Source organism: Yarrowia lipolytica, chromosome 1C (genome assembly GCF_001761485.1).
Source record: "Yarrowia lipolytica chromosome 1C, complete sequence".
NCBI classification, from domain to species: domain Eukaryota; kingdom Fungi; phylum Ascomycota; class Dipodascomycetes; order Dipodascales; genus Yarrowia; species Yarrowia lipolytica.
In genome coordinates, this window is record NC_090772.1 from 3237014 (window position 1) to 3251683 (window position 14670).

At 47.9% G+C, this 14670-nt stretch overlaps 5 protein-coding genes across 5 annotated transcripts; 2 read left to right on the forward strand and 3 right to left on the reverse strand.

The window, feature by feature from the left end:
• Window positions 1–953: 953 nt before the first annotated feature.
• On the reverse strand, window positions 954–3699 carry YALI1_C32392g (uncharacterized protein; the record flags this gene model as incomplete). Its single annotated transcript, XM_068282540.1, has 2 exons — window positions 954–2213; window positions 2305–3699. The coding sequence occupies 2 exons, from the start codon at window positions 3697–3699 to the stop codon at window positions 954–956; spliced, it is 2655 nt and encodes an 884-aa protein (XP_068138641.1).
• Window positions 3700–5294: 1595 nt separating this feature from the next.
• Window positions 5295–6691, reverse strand: YALI1_C32424g (uncharacterized protein; the record flags this gene model as incomplete). Its single annotated transcript, XM_502184.4, has 4 exons — window positions 5295–5419; window positions 6227–6281; window positions 6365–6609; window positions 6664–6691. The coding sequence occupies 4 exons, from the start codon at window positions 6689–6691 to the stop codon at window positions 5295–5297; spliced, it is 453 nt and encodes a 150-aa protein (XP_502184.2).
• A 2491-nt stretch (window positions 6692–9182) lies between these two features.
• Window positions 9183–10319, forward strand: YALI1_C32461g (uncharacterized protein; the record flags this gene model as incomplete). The annotated part of the gene is made up of 1 exon (XM_502185.3): window positions 9183–10319. The coding sequence occupies one exon, from the start codon at window positions 9183–9185 to the stop codon at window positions 10317–10319; it is 1137 nt and encodes a 378-aa protein (XP_502185.1).
• A 599-nt stretch (window positions 10320–10918) lies between these two features.
• On the reverse strand, window positions 10919–11332 carry YALI1_C32483g (uncharacterized protein; the record flags this gene model as incomplete). Its single annotated transcript, XM_502186.4, has 1 exon — window positions 10919–11332. The coding sequence occupies one exon, from the start codon at window positions 11330–11332 to the stop codon at window positions 10919–10921; it is 414 nt and encodes a 137-aa protein (XP_502186.4).
• A 1265-nt stretch (window positions 11333–12597) lies between these two features.
• YALI1_C32496g (uncharacterized protein) lies at window positions 12598–13668 on the forward strand (the record flags this gene model as incomplete). Its single annotated transcript, XM_502187.3, has 1 exon — window positions 12598–13668. The coding sequence occupies one exon, from the start codon at window positions 12598–12600 to the stop codon at window positions 13666–13668; it is 1071 nt and encodes a 356-aa protein (XP_502187.3).
• Window positions 13669–14670: the final 1002 nt, after the last annotated feature.

Below are 14670 nucleotides of genomic sequence, written 5' to 3' on the forward strand. Positions count from 1 at the left end.
ATTGTTAGGGGCCTGGCCCGGCAGGGATCTGATAGCGCAGCGGGTGAAACCAACCTTGTGTTTCAGAATCATCCACTCTCCTGAAAACTACTGTTGTACGCAAAAACAGTGCATTTACTGCAATGGAGAGCTTCACTCTCGTTGGGGTAAAGTCAATTGGTGGGAATACTCAAAGTATTTGTCTCTGCTTTTTGCATTCCTAGGCGGTACTCGCTGTATCTGAAGCAGCCCCCGTAGCTACAGTAGCTTAAACGGCACGGATACAGCATGTAGGGCGAGTATGACTGTAATTGTTGCTTGGTATACAGTTAAGTCTTGGTATGGGGTTTATGTATTCTGGTTATCAGAGTAAAGGCCCGTTTTTTGTTCCTTTTTCATGCAGATTGCTAACACCCGTCTGTTCTAGTTGTACACCCATAATGGCATTCTCATAGGTTGTTGTACAGGATCCCGTGGCTTCGGTTCACTCAAAAGTGGGCGCAAAATAAATGACAAAAATCTACCAGGGGCTCTTTAAAGGGTCAAAACAAATATATTACCAACTATTCGACATTATCTGGCTGTCAGGACCGATTTGGCTGTCAAACGCGCCTCGCATGTGCTGAACAGGAACGCCCACGATACATTCCCGAAAGAGCAGGGTGGAACGAGTGCAGAAACTAATTGCTTTTCTCTGACACATATGTTTTGAGCTCCTCTAGAGTTACAGTACCGGGTCTGTCTCTCCTATCCGTTGCTATTTTGGGGACTGGACACTTTTCAAACAAAGAGGGCGTCTAATGAAACTCGCCGTACAGAAGGGGAAGCACAGTAAACAAGAGCAGGAGGTATAAACGTTGAAAACGCAAAAATAGAAGACACAATCTGGATAGATAATATCTCTCCACCACTAATATCCAGCTAATTGGCACTCTATCTGACTCTATACACATCAAATTATCTATTTAGGTTGTCTAGGCCGTAGGGGTGGGGATTATAAGAGTCTTGTCTCCGTTGATCACGTCTGCCACGTCCTGAGGTCGCTTCTTTTTGAGACCATAAATGGAGCCAAGCTCCAGATGCCAGACGTCGCGCGATTTGAGGAACACCAGCCGGATCTTGGCCGTGGGAATAAGAGTGGCCAGGGGCTCTTCATCGATACCAAGCTCATCAAACATCAGAGTAGACCTATCCCAGACAGCTGTAGCCTTAACTTGGTTCCTGGGAACACTATGGACTGTGTGGCGGGTTTTCTCATCAAGTATTATGATGCTGTCGTTGCAAATTACCAATCGGAGATGCGTGGCACAGTGGTGAGACAACATGTCGTCCCCGGCATAAAGCTGTTTGACTTGCAGACTGTCAACAACGGACGAAGTGGGGCTTGCGTACTTAAAGCCCTGGTCCAGGTTCTTGATACGCGTGGCGTAATGGTTGTATACAACCGCGTCACCCTCACCCTTGTGCTTAGCAGACTCAAACAGCGTCTTCTTCTCGAGGACTGCAAGAAAGTCAAACTCGTAAGTTCTGTGGGGTTCAATAATGGGCGCCGAGTGTCCATAATCTCGCTGGAAGCAGTAAAGCAAGTAGTTGCCCTCGGCCTTCTTGACGACAATGTCCAGATCAGCAACAAACTTGGTCCACAGCTCAGCACACTCGGTCAGGAAGGGGTCTCCAAATCTAGACATTTGGGTTAGTAGTTCTTTGACTTCCTGAATATGTTGGCGGGGTAGCCGCATGTAGTCAGACAGCCGGGCCATTGAATGGTTGGGTCGTTTCTGGCATATCTTCATCCAGTCCGCACACATATATGAGGCGGCAGTCACCTGGGCAACAGTCTCTCGCTTGGCAGCTTTCTGGTTCTTGGCCTCGTTCACGGTGACAGGCCGTCCAACTCCCATGGACCCAAAAGAAACAGCATTGATGGAGCTCATGGGTTTGGCCTCCTTGAGATAGGCAAAGTTCTCCTCCCACTTCAATACTCGAGCATAGATGGTGGGGTAGTTGCTTCCGAAGGAGGAGTAGAAGGCGTAAATGGACTCCTTCTTCTTGAAGACTTTGAGAAGCGGCTCGAAGTTGCTGTCTTTGTTGTTGAGGTACCGAGAGTAAGCCTTTTCGATACCGGGGAACATGGTGTCCTTGTGAATTTTATGCAGAGGGAGCAGGTCTCTAAATGTTGCTTTGGCCGCCTGCGGCTTGCCTTTTCCAGAGGCATTGACGTAGATCTGTATAAACTGGGTTAGTGGGGAAGGATTTTGCAGTCCTTCCTTTCCATTCTGTAAGACTAAGAAATACTGCTCTTCAGTTCTCATCAAGAATACTCACATCACATAGTTCGGTCATGTGTTGCACGTAGGTGAACTCGAGGTTCACCAGTTGTTCATAGAGGTCCAGCACTTTTTGTCGTGAGATTTCTGCCGCTCCAAATTGGATCAGAGAGGTGTTTGTGGGATTTAGCTCCTGGCTATAAACTGAAATGGGCTCTCTGATGTCAGGTAGCAGATCCAAAGTTGTCGATTCCCAAATATCTCGAAACAGATCTATCAGAACGTTGGTCTTAGCAATGTCGACAGGCTTGACCATCGAAGCAGAGGACCCTGCTGACTCCACGGAGTCACAGTATGTTCTCGAGCCCTGAGACGACCCGGCAGAGGCCATGGATGCAGAAGAGAAGGTGTTTCCAATTGGTGGATCTGGTGTCAGAGAGGTGAGGAAATCGTCATCATCGTCCGAAGATGGTGGACTGAGCGTCTCAAGATTAAAGGTCGAATGTCGCTTTTTTCGAAACGACTTGAAGATGTTCTTGCTGGTTCTGGACTGCTGTTGGTGCTGCTCTGACTCTGAGGAAGACGAAATAGTGCCAACAAGTCGCGTAGAGTAGGAGTTAGGAGCCTTCTTCTTGGGTAGGGCCAAAGCTCGAGCAATTGCTGCATTAAATCTTTCTGCAAATTGCTTGTTTCGTTTCATCCACTTGTCCAGACACGGATTATCGTCCAAATTGACAACCAGCAGACTATCGGAGAGTCTGGCAAGATGATCTGGGAAAATGGTGATGATGTTGGAGCGGATATCGAGCACCTTGAGGTTCACCAGGGAGGAAGAGACCCATGCGTCGATCACCTTGAGACCCATTTTTGGCGCCATGAGATATTGAAGTGATCTGCATTCCTGAAGCCATTGGGGTAGTCGGCCAGTCTGTTCCACATGTTTTTTCGCCTGAGGCAAGTTGTATAGATCAATGTAGACAATCTCGGACAGTGGTTGCAGACCCAAAGAGGATTGTGATGTGGGTGAGCCAATTGGCTTGAACACGGGCTTCACTTTGGAGAGTGGTGACTGCGGGTTAGAGGGTGGCGAGAGAGGTTTGGTCTGGAACTCGTTGGCCGACTGTGACTTTGTCTGAAACTCACGAGCCGACAGCGACTTAATATGAAGTCCGTGAGTCGACAGCGACTTCGAGTCGAATGCCAGAGCCTCTGGAGCCACGGAGGGCATCGGTACCAGTGGCAGTTGTGGTTTCTCGCCGTCCACGAAGTGTTCTTTCAAGTACCGGTCATCAAAAGGCAGTGAGCTGAGAGACACCGATCGGGTGTCACTGGTGATGTATCTACGGCTGGGGTTTTTAGACCGAGGAGAGCCCATTTCGTGTTCCAGGTCGGCCAGCGACGGATTGGGCAAAGTCATGGTGATGACGGGTGGAGTGCTGGGCTCGTGTTGCATGGTTGGAGAGTTGCCCACCCTCGGGAGCCATGTCTTTGGATATATAGTCTAGGTCCATCATTTTCTTTTGAACGTCTCTTCTTTGTGTGGGATAAGCTTCATGGCACTGGCGTAGCAGAATCGTGTGAGAGTTAATCTACGAGGGGGATTGAAGACAGTTCCGGGATCATCACGTAGATCGGGCGGAGTGGGGTGGTTGGCCGGGGATAAGTAAACGTGGTAGGTCAAGGTGTGGGTAGAGGGGTGAAGGCAACGACAAGACACGACAGAGACAGCGGACAAACAGGGGACATACACTTAACCACCGACAGACACGTGAAACTCCTAAAAGGGTCAATAAATGAAACCTCTATTCTTCGCCATCAACACGTAGGCCGGACTGCAGTAGCTAGTGCTGTTTAGAATTTTACCTCGGTGGGTGGCTTGTTGTCTTTACCGGCGCCTTGCCTTTCTTTCGTACCAGCTGGAAGAGGGCAATGTTTAGGCACCAGCAACATGGCGCCCCCGGCGTCTTTCGCATACGGCATACACAGCCTTGTTGGACGACTTCAACCGGCAAAACACCACCTGTTGATTTCCCCCAACCGCCGCCCATCTATGGAGCTATGGAGGTCCCGTGCCAAAATGTTTTGTTAAACGTCGAAATAGGGGGAACGTTTTGTTAGCGTGAGCACCAATAGAGCGCGTCTGTCTCTATCCACCCAACCGACTTTTAGAGTTGGGCCAACGGTAAATTAACCAAAGTAGGCAAGATGCGAGGTGAGATGGAGGTTGGTGGTTGCCTCAAAAGCAACGACTTTGGCAGTACAAGAATGACTCAGATACGTCTTTGTGGGGTCGAAAGACAGACAGACTCTTCTCAACCAGCCTGCTTTACCAGCAAGATCAGGTAATTGAGCCTCTCTCGGAGTTTTTTCAAATTTCAAATTCATTTTTCACTAGCGCGTGCACGCGGCCTAAAGCTTGGTAGTGGTTGTACCTTGATCAGTGCAGATACGGGGTGCTTAGCTCCTAATGTGCCGTGCCAATGTCCTCCACAAAGTTAACACCGAAGACACATGGAGAAACGACGCCTACACCTCAAACACTCCACAGTAAGACCGAGACCGACAAACCATCATTATTTCCGTACCTCGCCTGGCTCGGATCGGAGTCACGTGACCCAACTGGAAAAACATGGCCTCTAACGGTCAGGATGAGCACCGCTTGTTCGTTGAAACTCTGGTCTGTTGATCGTCTGTCTCTGCCCGTGTAGAGTTCTGATTTGCCAAACCTACGCTTGGTGACGGACGTACCACACTATTTTGACTCCGTCTTGTCTGCAATCTGTCGCACGTGCGTGGAAATTGGTGCAGACCGCGAGTGTGATTGGCGAGTGCTCATTAGTACTCATGCGAATGTCACTGAGCGACTTTTTAGCCCCATAATATTTTCCAATGTGGGGGGACCCTCAACACTTGGGTTGAAGACTTGTGGGTGTACAGTACACTTGTATCGTCCTACACCCACAAGTGTGCTGTCGTTTCGGTCATAAATTACGTCTAAAGAAAGTACATGCGGAGTTGCTGGATGCCATTACCTGAGACCCGATGGCGCTATCGCTCGTCATCGACAGGCGCAATGTCTCCCAACTCCAGATCGGGCTCGGGATCGGGGCCCACCGCAATGGCCGAGTCGTCCACTGGCTGGTATCGTGCCAAACGAGCTCGGGTAAGCATACCTGCGTTAGTAAATGCAATGGTTGTGCTAAAAACAAGGAGCCAGAAGCCAAGGGGCCAGAAAAAGCAAACCGGAATGATTCAAGGGTATAGAGACGCCACGGCAATATGACCAATGTTTTCTAATTGGTGTTAGAGAAGCCTTGTGTCGACACAATTCCACATAGTGTTTATCATGTTCCGCTGCTGCCATCTGGCTCACTTTATGGCCATGGAGATAACACTTCCAAAGAACAGATTGTCCAAAGTGCCGTGCGGGTGACAGTGCCACATGCAAGACAGGTTATGTTGAGTCAGTCCCTTGTTACATCCGCAAGAGTCTCACTCGCACATAAATAATTCCCGAAATGAACACATTTGTATGTGTCAGAGAAAAGCAATTCAGTGTCAGCAGTAGACCATCACATGCAGCGGATGAATACAATGGGTATGGTTAGGCGAATGGACAGACTGGTATTATCGAGGGTGGAGACATCCAGGACCATTCGGTCAGTACCATAAGTCTCTTGCAGCCCAAGCACAGGCTCTTGCTGTAGATCACCCTCGTGGTATTATAGTAAAGCGGAGATTGTAACATTGACATACAGTGGCAGTGAATGATCAAACACATCACAGTTCTGACCCACGTAACTCTGAGATTGTAAACGGTCGTTTACTGTAGGTAGAAACATCAACACTGCACACCACACGTAGTCAAAGCCATACCAATCAGTCACGCCAACTCAAACCCTCTATCCTAACAACCTCGTTGCAACGTCCTCAAACCCCATCAAACGACCAAATCCCCCTCAAAAGCCACTCATACTCACGCTGATGATAAAGAGCACATAGCACAACAGCCAAAAGCGATCCTGCTACGTTGAACTGTGTTAGTCGTTTTGAAGTACTCTGAGAGAGTCACACTGTCAAAGAATTTGCCTTTCTCATGTGTGCTTCGCTTCACTCACCAAAATGTCCATCGGGTCAAACGTCCTATGGGGGAACAATGTCTGGGCAAATTCACTGCCAACGCCTCCAAACAGCGTACACACCAGTATACTGGCGTTGATGCATCGTCGCCGCGAGGTGTCCAGAATCCAGTAGAAAACCAGCGTGAGGATGAAGAAGGTCGTAAAGTGGACTGCTTTATCGTACTGGATGTGGATTTTGGCGAAACCCAGGTAAGCCGAAATGGCGCATAGCACCAAGAAAGCTGTGTTAGCGTGCCAATTGAGGGCTGTGTGGGTCACTGGAACGGCTCACTTACCTGCAACAAAGGCTTTTCGGATCTTCATAAAGGTGGTTTGGCGATGATGGAGAGATAATGCAGTAGGGTAAGGTGTGGTGATATGGAGGCACAGAAGACGAGCGGGCGGAGAAAGTTTAATTTGGGTGGTGTACAACTCAGGGAGGAGGTGGGGTCCAAATGAATGAGTGCGAGAAAAATATGTCATTGTGTGCCGTCTGATTACATAAGCGACTTTTTAGACTGAGAATACCGCTGCCCTCCGCTATAATTATAGCTGTTATTTTGCGTCTAGGTAGTCCTCTACAGTCGCACCTCCGCATGAGCGGCACACATGAGCGGGATCGTATAAATATCTTGGGCAAGGATCACAACCTGCACGGAAGCCGAAATTGTGTAGTTTTGTACGATACTGGGTGAATTGTTGGGTACATATTATGTGGTAGTGGGTCACCGTGACGGTGCCTTGCCACCATTCAAGGGAACTGTGTGTTCATTATTGTATGAGGCAAGCCGAGGTCTCAGGAACACTCCGAATAAGTTGATTGGGGTGACTACTGAGTATGTATGTACTGTACATACTGTACGATACTCGTAGCGAACAGTAGCTAGTCAGTAGTTAGTCAGTAGCTAGTTACATCCAATTACCACAAATGTAGGTCACAGAAGTTCTTGACACATAATAAAGCAATCAACTGCATGTAACACGTCATTCAAGATACCAAAAATATCGATTCAAGCGTCCAGTCAGTATCATAGATATCACTTGACGCATGGTGCGGAAGTCACGGGCAAAACGCAATCCCCTACTTGTAGGTAAGACATGACAAACCGGCTGTTTTTGGATAGAATTTTCGTCAGAGTGCAGTTTCAGTCCGATTGCTACTGCCAACCTATTTTCCTTCTCTCAAAGCTGCTCAAATGCTGCTCTGAGGCTCCTGTCTTCTCCGGTCAAAAAACAGGGCTGGCCCAAACCGTCCCATTCAATTAGCGTTACGAGTCTAGACTGCGGGCGACGCATGGGGATATTTTGTAGAAGGGTGTGTGACGTCGATTGACAAGAGCGTTTCTATTCTTGAAGAAGCTGCAAATAATATAATATCGCAGCAAGCAACCCACGCCACGGTGGAACGTGTCAGAAGATTATGTGAGCGTGAGCTTTGGGGAGCAGGGGCAACGTGTTGATCGTCGGTCCTGGCCTATCGTCATGGTGTGGTTGTGTCTCCAGTGTTGTGTAAAAGTACATACTGTATGTATGTTTTGTCTCGTTCCGGATCTTCTCTGCTACTTGTAGGTAGAGTGTACTCCTACAGTATTGTAGGATTTTGTCACCAACTATCGCGTTTGCCCCATTGACTCATGCCAATATATGCACTCAGACTCCGCTTCCGTCCAAGGGTTTGCTTCTATTTTCTTCTCCCCTCCTTCGCTGCCTTGCGAGCTGCGGCTGTTGAATATTATGTCCTTCTGCGATGGTATTCCAGAGTCGGTCTTACAGTAGCGGGGAAGGCGGCAATGTGACACTGAAGAGAGTATCGATAGGACCGGTAGAGCGGGTAGAGTAGGGGCTCTGTCGAAAGCCACTTCAGAGCATGATTATTTGCGGGTGGTAGCCTAGCCTCGTATTGAGAGTGTCTAAGGTGGCCTTCTAAGGCCATTGTGTTTTTCATGGTCCGGATTCATGGGTGAGTACATAAGTGTGGGGAAGTGAAAAACGATCACCAGTCAATCACCGTCAATCGCTCGTCGCATTGGGCAAATCCAGATCCTCTCCCACCCCAATCTTGTCATTCTTTGACGTTTGCGCATTCCTATCGCTTCCAATCCCGGTGCTACCCTGAGCAACCACATGTGGCATGTATCTCACTATCCCATTAATCCACTTTGGGACGAGCAATTGCCAAAAAGAGGTGCGTCCCTCAAGTGTGAAACTGAAACACCGTGTAGACCGAGCAAGAGCTTTTAGACAGTCAGAAGCTCCCCTGGCCACCCTGAGCCCGCGTAGACCACAAACATCAGCTGGAGCCGTCCATATGACTGCCACTACTGCCTCACGCCCTCCGCAAACAAAATATTTTTAGGGACTTGCCTCACGCTGTTTCATGGGGCTTTAAGGAGCTCTTCAGTTGTCCCAACTAAAGTATAGGAGTATCAGGGCAGCCTTAGTTCATGCACCACCAAGCTTTATCAGCGCACCCACAGAGATAGAAGAGCGGTATCAGTGAACCAATGAAAAACCGTAGATAGCGCCCCAAAAGGCACAAACACAAGACGAGAGCTAGGCTCCCTCGGTCACATATACAAGCCCCATATTTCATATCCACTGCAAACCTGCCCCATCGTCCATTCATCCAGACTACGTTGAGGTTGCCCCTGATTAGCTTTGGTCCAAGGGGCAGACGGACAAAGACTGCGGGGTGGAATATTATCAGCTTCTTTGAGGCCTTGTGGCAAGATATTTTTTGGGCCTGGTATCGAAAATGCCACTACAAATACATATAGCCGGCCCAGGATTGTGGCCTTTCTCTTAGCATCAACTCATGACAACCTTCTATCTCGGCTACTCCAAAAAGTCCATCACCAGCAACTCGTCGTCCGTCATCTCATCTGTGTACAACTCGTCCGACGAGTTTCAAGATGCTGAGCGCGCCTGGGATCCAACCGACCACCTAGTCAACGTCGTGACGCGTCGAGGAGACCCCCGAGACAGAGCTGCTCCCACAACTCCGGTTCTTAGTCGTAGTACTAGTGCGGTCGATGCTGCGGATGCTGCAGCTGCAACCATCAAGGCTCTAGACACATCCAAGTGTGCAGTGTTACCCTCGGATCAGGTCGCTGATCGAGCTCCTCCCCGAACTCGGGCTCCTCACCACATCTCTCTCCCTTGCAGTAACACCTTCATGGCTCACGGGCTACCTACCTGTGACGATCTAGAGATGACCAAGGAGTTTGATTTCGCTGCCAAGCCTGCATCCACGCAAAAAAACTTGCCCAAGGCACCTCTCGATTTTCTCGTTCAACGGCCTCCTTCTCCCCCTTATTCTCATGTTTCTGTGCCCCAGAATTCTCCTTTGAGCGGTACGGGGACGCCTTCCACTCATGGAGTTCTCAAGACCCATGATCCTGTGGCTCTGGATGAAATGCTAGAGTCTTCTTTTGCATCACACGCAGAAGATGACGAAGAAATGGCGGCGTTTCTGGACGACGAAGATGACTACCCTGCTTCGAATGAGGAAGACGACGAGGAAGAGGATGCAAAAGACACATTCTACATCTGCTCAGAGACCATCAAAGCTGCGCACGAGTCTGTTCTTGATCTCAGAGCTTTGTTGGAAGACAAATTCTCTCTTATTCCTGGGGAAAGTGTCGAGAGTCTGGAGAAACGAGCTCTCAGAATGGTCCATCTCGAAGAATCGTTCAGTGTTCAAGACAGCTTTGAGCCCCGCACTTTGCTGGCCGACCAGAATAGAGCCTTTATTCCCTGGAAGCCGGTAATTGAAGACCTCGAGCTCTACTTCGAGATGCGGTATCCCGATCTTCCCAAAGGAAGCAATCGGTACGAGTTCCACCGAGCTCGGCTGGTACGAAACCGAACCCGACTGCGAATTCTAGCCCAGTACGTGGCTGATCTGGAGGAGAAGAGCCGGAATCTCTGTCGGCTGTCTCGCAGCTTTTGAATTGGTGGCGCGAAGAGGTCAAACATGGCTTGGTGGCTCTGACCCACTGATAGCCAACATATTTATTGCTAATCAGATTGTAGTTTCATATAATCAAATAGAGAAAGAATGAAGAAGTAAATATTTACAACTGATGTATCGTTGGAAGAGCAAGGACCTTTGTAACTTGTTCATAAGGCCACTGCCACTGGGCAGAATACAATCTTCATCAACACTTATTGACACTGATCTACTTGAATGATATCACAGAAACACTTTGACGCTTTAGGAACCCGCCGGAAAGGATTCCAAATGCAAACTCCACAAAGGAAACATTATCCTGGATTATGCTCTGTAGCGGTTCGAAATTACGACACATTATTACAAGGGTTTTTTTTTTTTTTTTTTTTTTTTTTTGACAAGACCGACAAGTTGTCAAATGGGGGCTTGTGGGAAAGGGGGAAAGTATTATATATTAATATTTTGGGTCTTTTGAGTGTTCCGGAAGTGTGCAGAAATAAAAAAAGAGTGGACAGGAGTCGTCCATGCTGAAACTTGTTGTGAGACAATGGTCCAACCAAATATGAACCAGAGACGGCTTGCTCATTCAGTCATGGTGCTTACTTGGTCTTAGTAGTAGAAACGGGCTGATTAAGCTTGGCAATATCTCTGAGCTTTCGATGGGGCAGCTTCTTGGAGATGCTCTTTGATCGATACAGCAGCACCAGACCGACAGTGACCCAAATGGCATGCCAGCCTCCAAACCACCAGTTGACGTAGATCTCAAACAGGACGAAGAAGGGCACGTGAGCAAAGATCAGGAAGACGTTGTCGTTGTTGTCGAGCTGAGAGGCTGAGAAGCAGTACAGCAGTAGCTGGGCGAAGGCAACGGTGGGCATCAGGTTGTGTTCATCTCTGGAGAAGACGGCACAGAAGAAACCGCAGAGGAATGAAACAGAGATGGAGATCAGGCCCCAGAATTGCAGGTTCTCGGACTTTTTTCGCTGCGCAAGCACTTGATCGGAGTCGGCCATTGTGTGTTGTGTCCTGGAGTGCGGTGGTGAAAAGTGTCGATGGCTGGAAATCAAATCTATGCATGCAGCATGCACGCCAACTACAAAATAAGCAGAATAGGCGCACCACGTGGGAATAGTCACGTGCGTGATTTATGAAACTAATTGAGGTATTTACGGGGTTTAAGTGATATCTTAATGCTTTTAACGAGCACTGTTGCCCATGAGTACCGGTATTGTCCCTGGATGTTCCCTTGGGTGGGTATATTTTTAGTGCCACTAAAATTGCGTGCATTGTCACATATTGGAAGTACAAGCAGAAAGGGATACAAAAGAGTGGTCCAAAATATTGCACACTAGTCATACAGATTTTAGTGCGATACCGTATAGACGACAAAAGGGAATTTACAGATGGAAGAGCAGCAATAAAGTGAACGACGACGTGAATATGACTTATCACTGACTTTTTTTATATTTTTGAGTGCAAGGCGATCGATCTTCAAACATGTTGGTCTGATGCCAACCATCATTGTTTGGGGGACCCGAATACGAAGGCTTGTAGCTGGGAGTTTGGAGGGTTTAAAACGGGCCAAGGCACGGGAATACCTGCACGCTACATCGCCGTTGAGGTTTGGACGTTTCCTAGAGGTTAGTCGGTTGTTAGCTCGGTTATTGGTGGGTTATTTAGCATGTGCTAAATACTTAGAGTGTAAACCAAATAGTTGATCTGTTAAGTAACAAGTCCGGGATTGAAGAATAAGGCTAAAATGGCAGTGCAACAACCAATTGAATTCTAGCTGAAAGTCCGATAAGGAAAAGTGAACGCCGTGTTTCGTATATTGGGCCTTGTCATCAGAAACAACGTCAATAATTTTGTCCTATGGAGTCCTTATACGACTGCGCAATCAAGTACAAGTACACACCTGTACATGGCGTCTCGTGCATATGCGAGATTATGTCATTGATAGGAGGAGTGCTATGAAGTGACTATAATGAGAGATAAACAATAACTGCTTTTTTGCGGATCAGTCGCGGAGAAAGATGTACACCTTTTCTTAACCATCCCTTTTTATGCTTTAGTCGTTGCCACTCTACACCCACATTCTCCGTGATCACTGCTTACCTATTGGCTCCACACAACGCACGAACCCAATTCGGCAGCCTATGCTTGAAACACGCAACTGAGCTTTGGGCAGAGGATTGCAAGCAAGTAGAGCGTGTGAGAAAACTCGTCCTTTTCCAAACGACACAAATCAGCCAAAAGGACACGTTCCACTAAACTACCAATGTCACAAGCAACATTCGCGAAGGAGCTGACGGCCAAATTCGCGCAATTATGGACCGAAAAAACCAAACGGCCCTTGCCTCCCGTCAATCAAGCCATGATGCAGAGGCTTAGACAGGGCCAGCGCCAATCCGGGCCCAATGAGGTGTTCAGCCGAGTCTCTGCGCTCTTCAGAGACCTCTCATTGATTCCGCAGTCGTTTGAAAACGCAGAATTGCAAGATATGGCCATGGAGATATTGCCACTGGATCGTCTGTATTCTGTGGCAGAGGAGAGAGCGGAAGAGGAGGGAGAGCGGGACAATTGGGGACTCCAGGACTACCTGATCATGGAGCTGCTTAGATGGTTCAAGCAGGACTACTTCACATGGGTCAATAGTCCTCCGTGTGAGACATGTGGAGAGAATGGAAACGTGCAGTTTGTAAGAAGGGAGAACTCGACGCCCGAAGAACAAAAGTACGATGCCAGTGGAACGGAGGTGCACCAATGCTCTAATTGTAACACGGAAATTCGATTCCCCAGGTACAATGACCTTTCCAAGTTGATGGAGACTCGAAGAGGTCGGTGTGGAGAGTGGGCAAAGTGTTTCGCATTTTTTTGTCGAGCCCTGGGACTGCGCACACGATATATTTGGAACGCGGAGGATCACGTGTGGTCGGAGGTCTATTCCGAGCGTCGAAAGGAATGGATTCATACCGACTCTTGTGAGGAGGCATGGAACAGTCCAACCATTTATTCTCAGGGCTGGGGCAAGAAGATGTCGTACGTTGTTGGATTTAGTGGAGATGGGGTGACTGATGTCACTAGAAGATATGTGCGAAAGGCAGACCAGCAACTACCTCGAACCATGGTTCCTGACGAGCAGTTCAAAACGATTCTCAACTCGATAACGTCAGATATCCGACAGAATCTCTCTCCGTCAGAGAAAGAAGAGTTGAAGCGGGAAGATGAAGCGGAGGAGAGAGAGCTTGCCAGCTACAATGCTGATGAGCCTCAAGAGGCACAAATGCCCAGACAGAGTGGAAGCGTGGAGTGGACGAAAGCTAGAGGTGAAGGAGGCTCAGACGATTAGAGAAGGATTGTGTTTGATATAACAGAAAAGAGACCCGGAACAGATAAACTGAATGTCGCATATGAATGTGTTTAAAAAAACCCATACATACTACTGGTACAGTATGTACATACAGTAGCTACGATACTTGTAGCAAGTCTTTCCTTTTTCTGACATCTAAAAAGCTGCATAATCGACGTGCCATCACGTGACCGTAGATGTATTTGGTCTATCCATCATTACTGGAGTCACCTGTCTCATCAACCAATTTCAGCTTCCAAACGAGCAATAGCAAACTGACTATCTGGTGCGGTTGCGCTACAGTATAAATATGGAGACTGATCTTGATTAAATTTTCACCTTGAACGGCACAAAACGTCTACTATGTTTAGAAGAGCGAACTGAGTATCCACAATTGATTCTCTTTAGTTGACCTTCAAACCGTGAGATTAGGAGGCTCTTGGTCAGTGAACCAATACGTATCGGTCACGTGATATAGTCAATCACCTCGCTCGTGTCTTTTCTTGTCTGACGCGTCACCAAACACGTTCTCCACGTTCCCCACGTCGCACTTTTTTTATCACGATTAAGACATGTAACACATCCTGATAAGTGGAACTCTAATATGGTGGCGTTAAAGGGGGCTAAATGAGGTGAGTATAGAAGTTTCTGGGGTCGGTTATATTGAATAAGACTCAATTGGCAAACCTTCAGGTAGCATTTTGTATTTCTACTGCGAAGCGGTTCATTAAGTCGTTCTACAGACATATATCTTAGTTCCCTTTGGTCTTACAGTTACAGCATGAGCTGTAACCTGCATGCCCCACAATAGCAAGCCAAGTGATACTACCAGAGAGCTTAGGGTTGCTGATGGCCAAAGTAAATGTGTTGGTAGATTATTGAATCGGGTTCTTTCTTCTCTTTCTCGGGCCACCGCTCGTCTTCTCGCTGTTTGTACAATCTGTACATGGATCTACTTGTAGCTACATTCGGACATGTTCCAGTACATACAGCACCACCTTA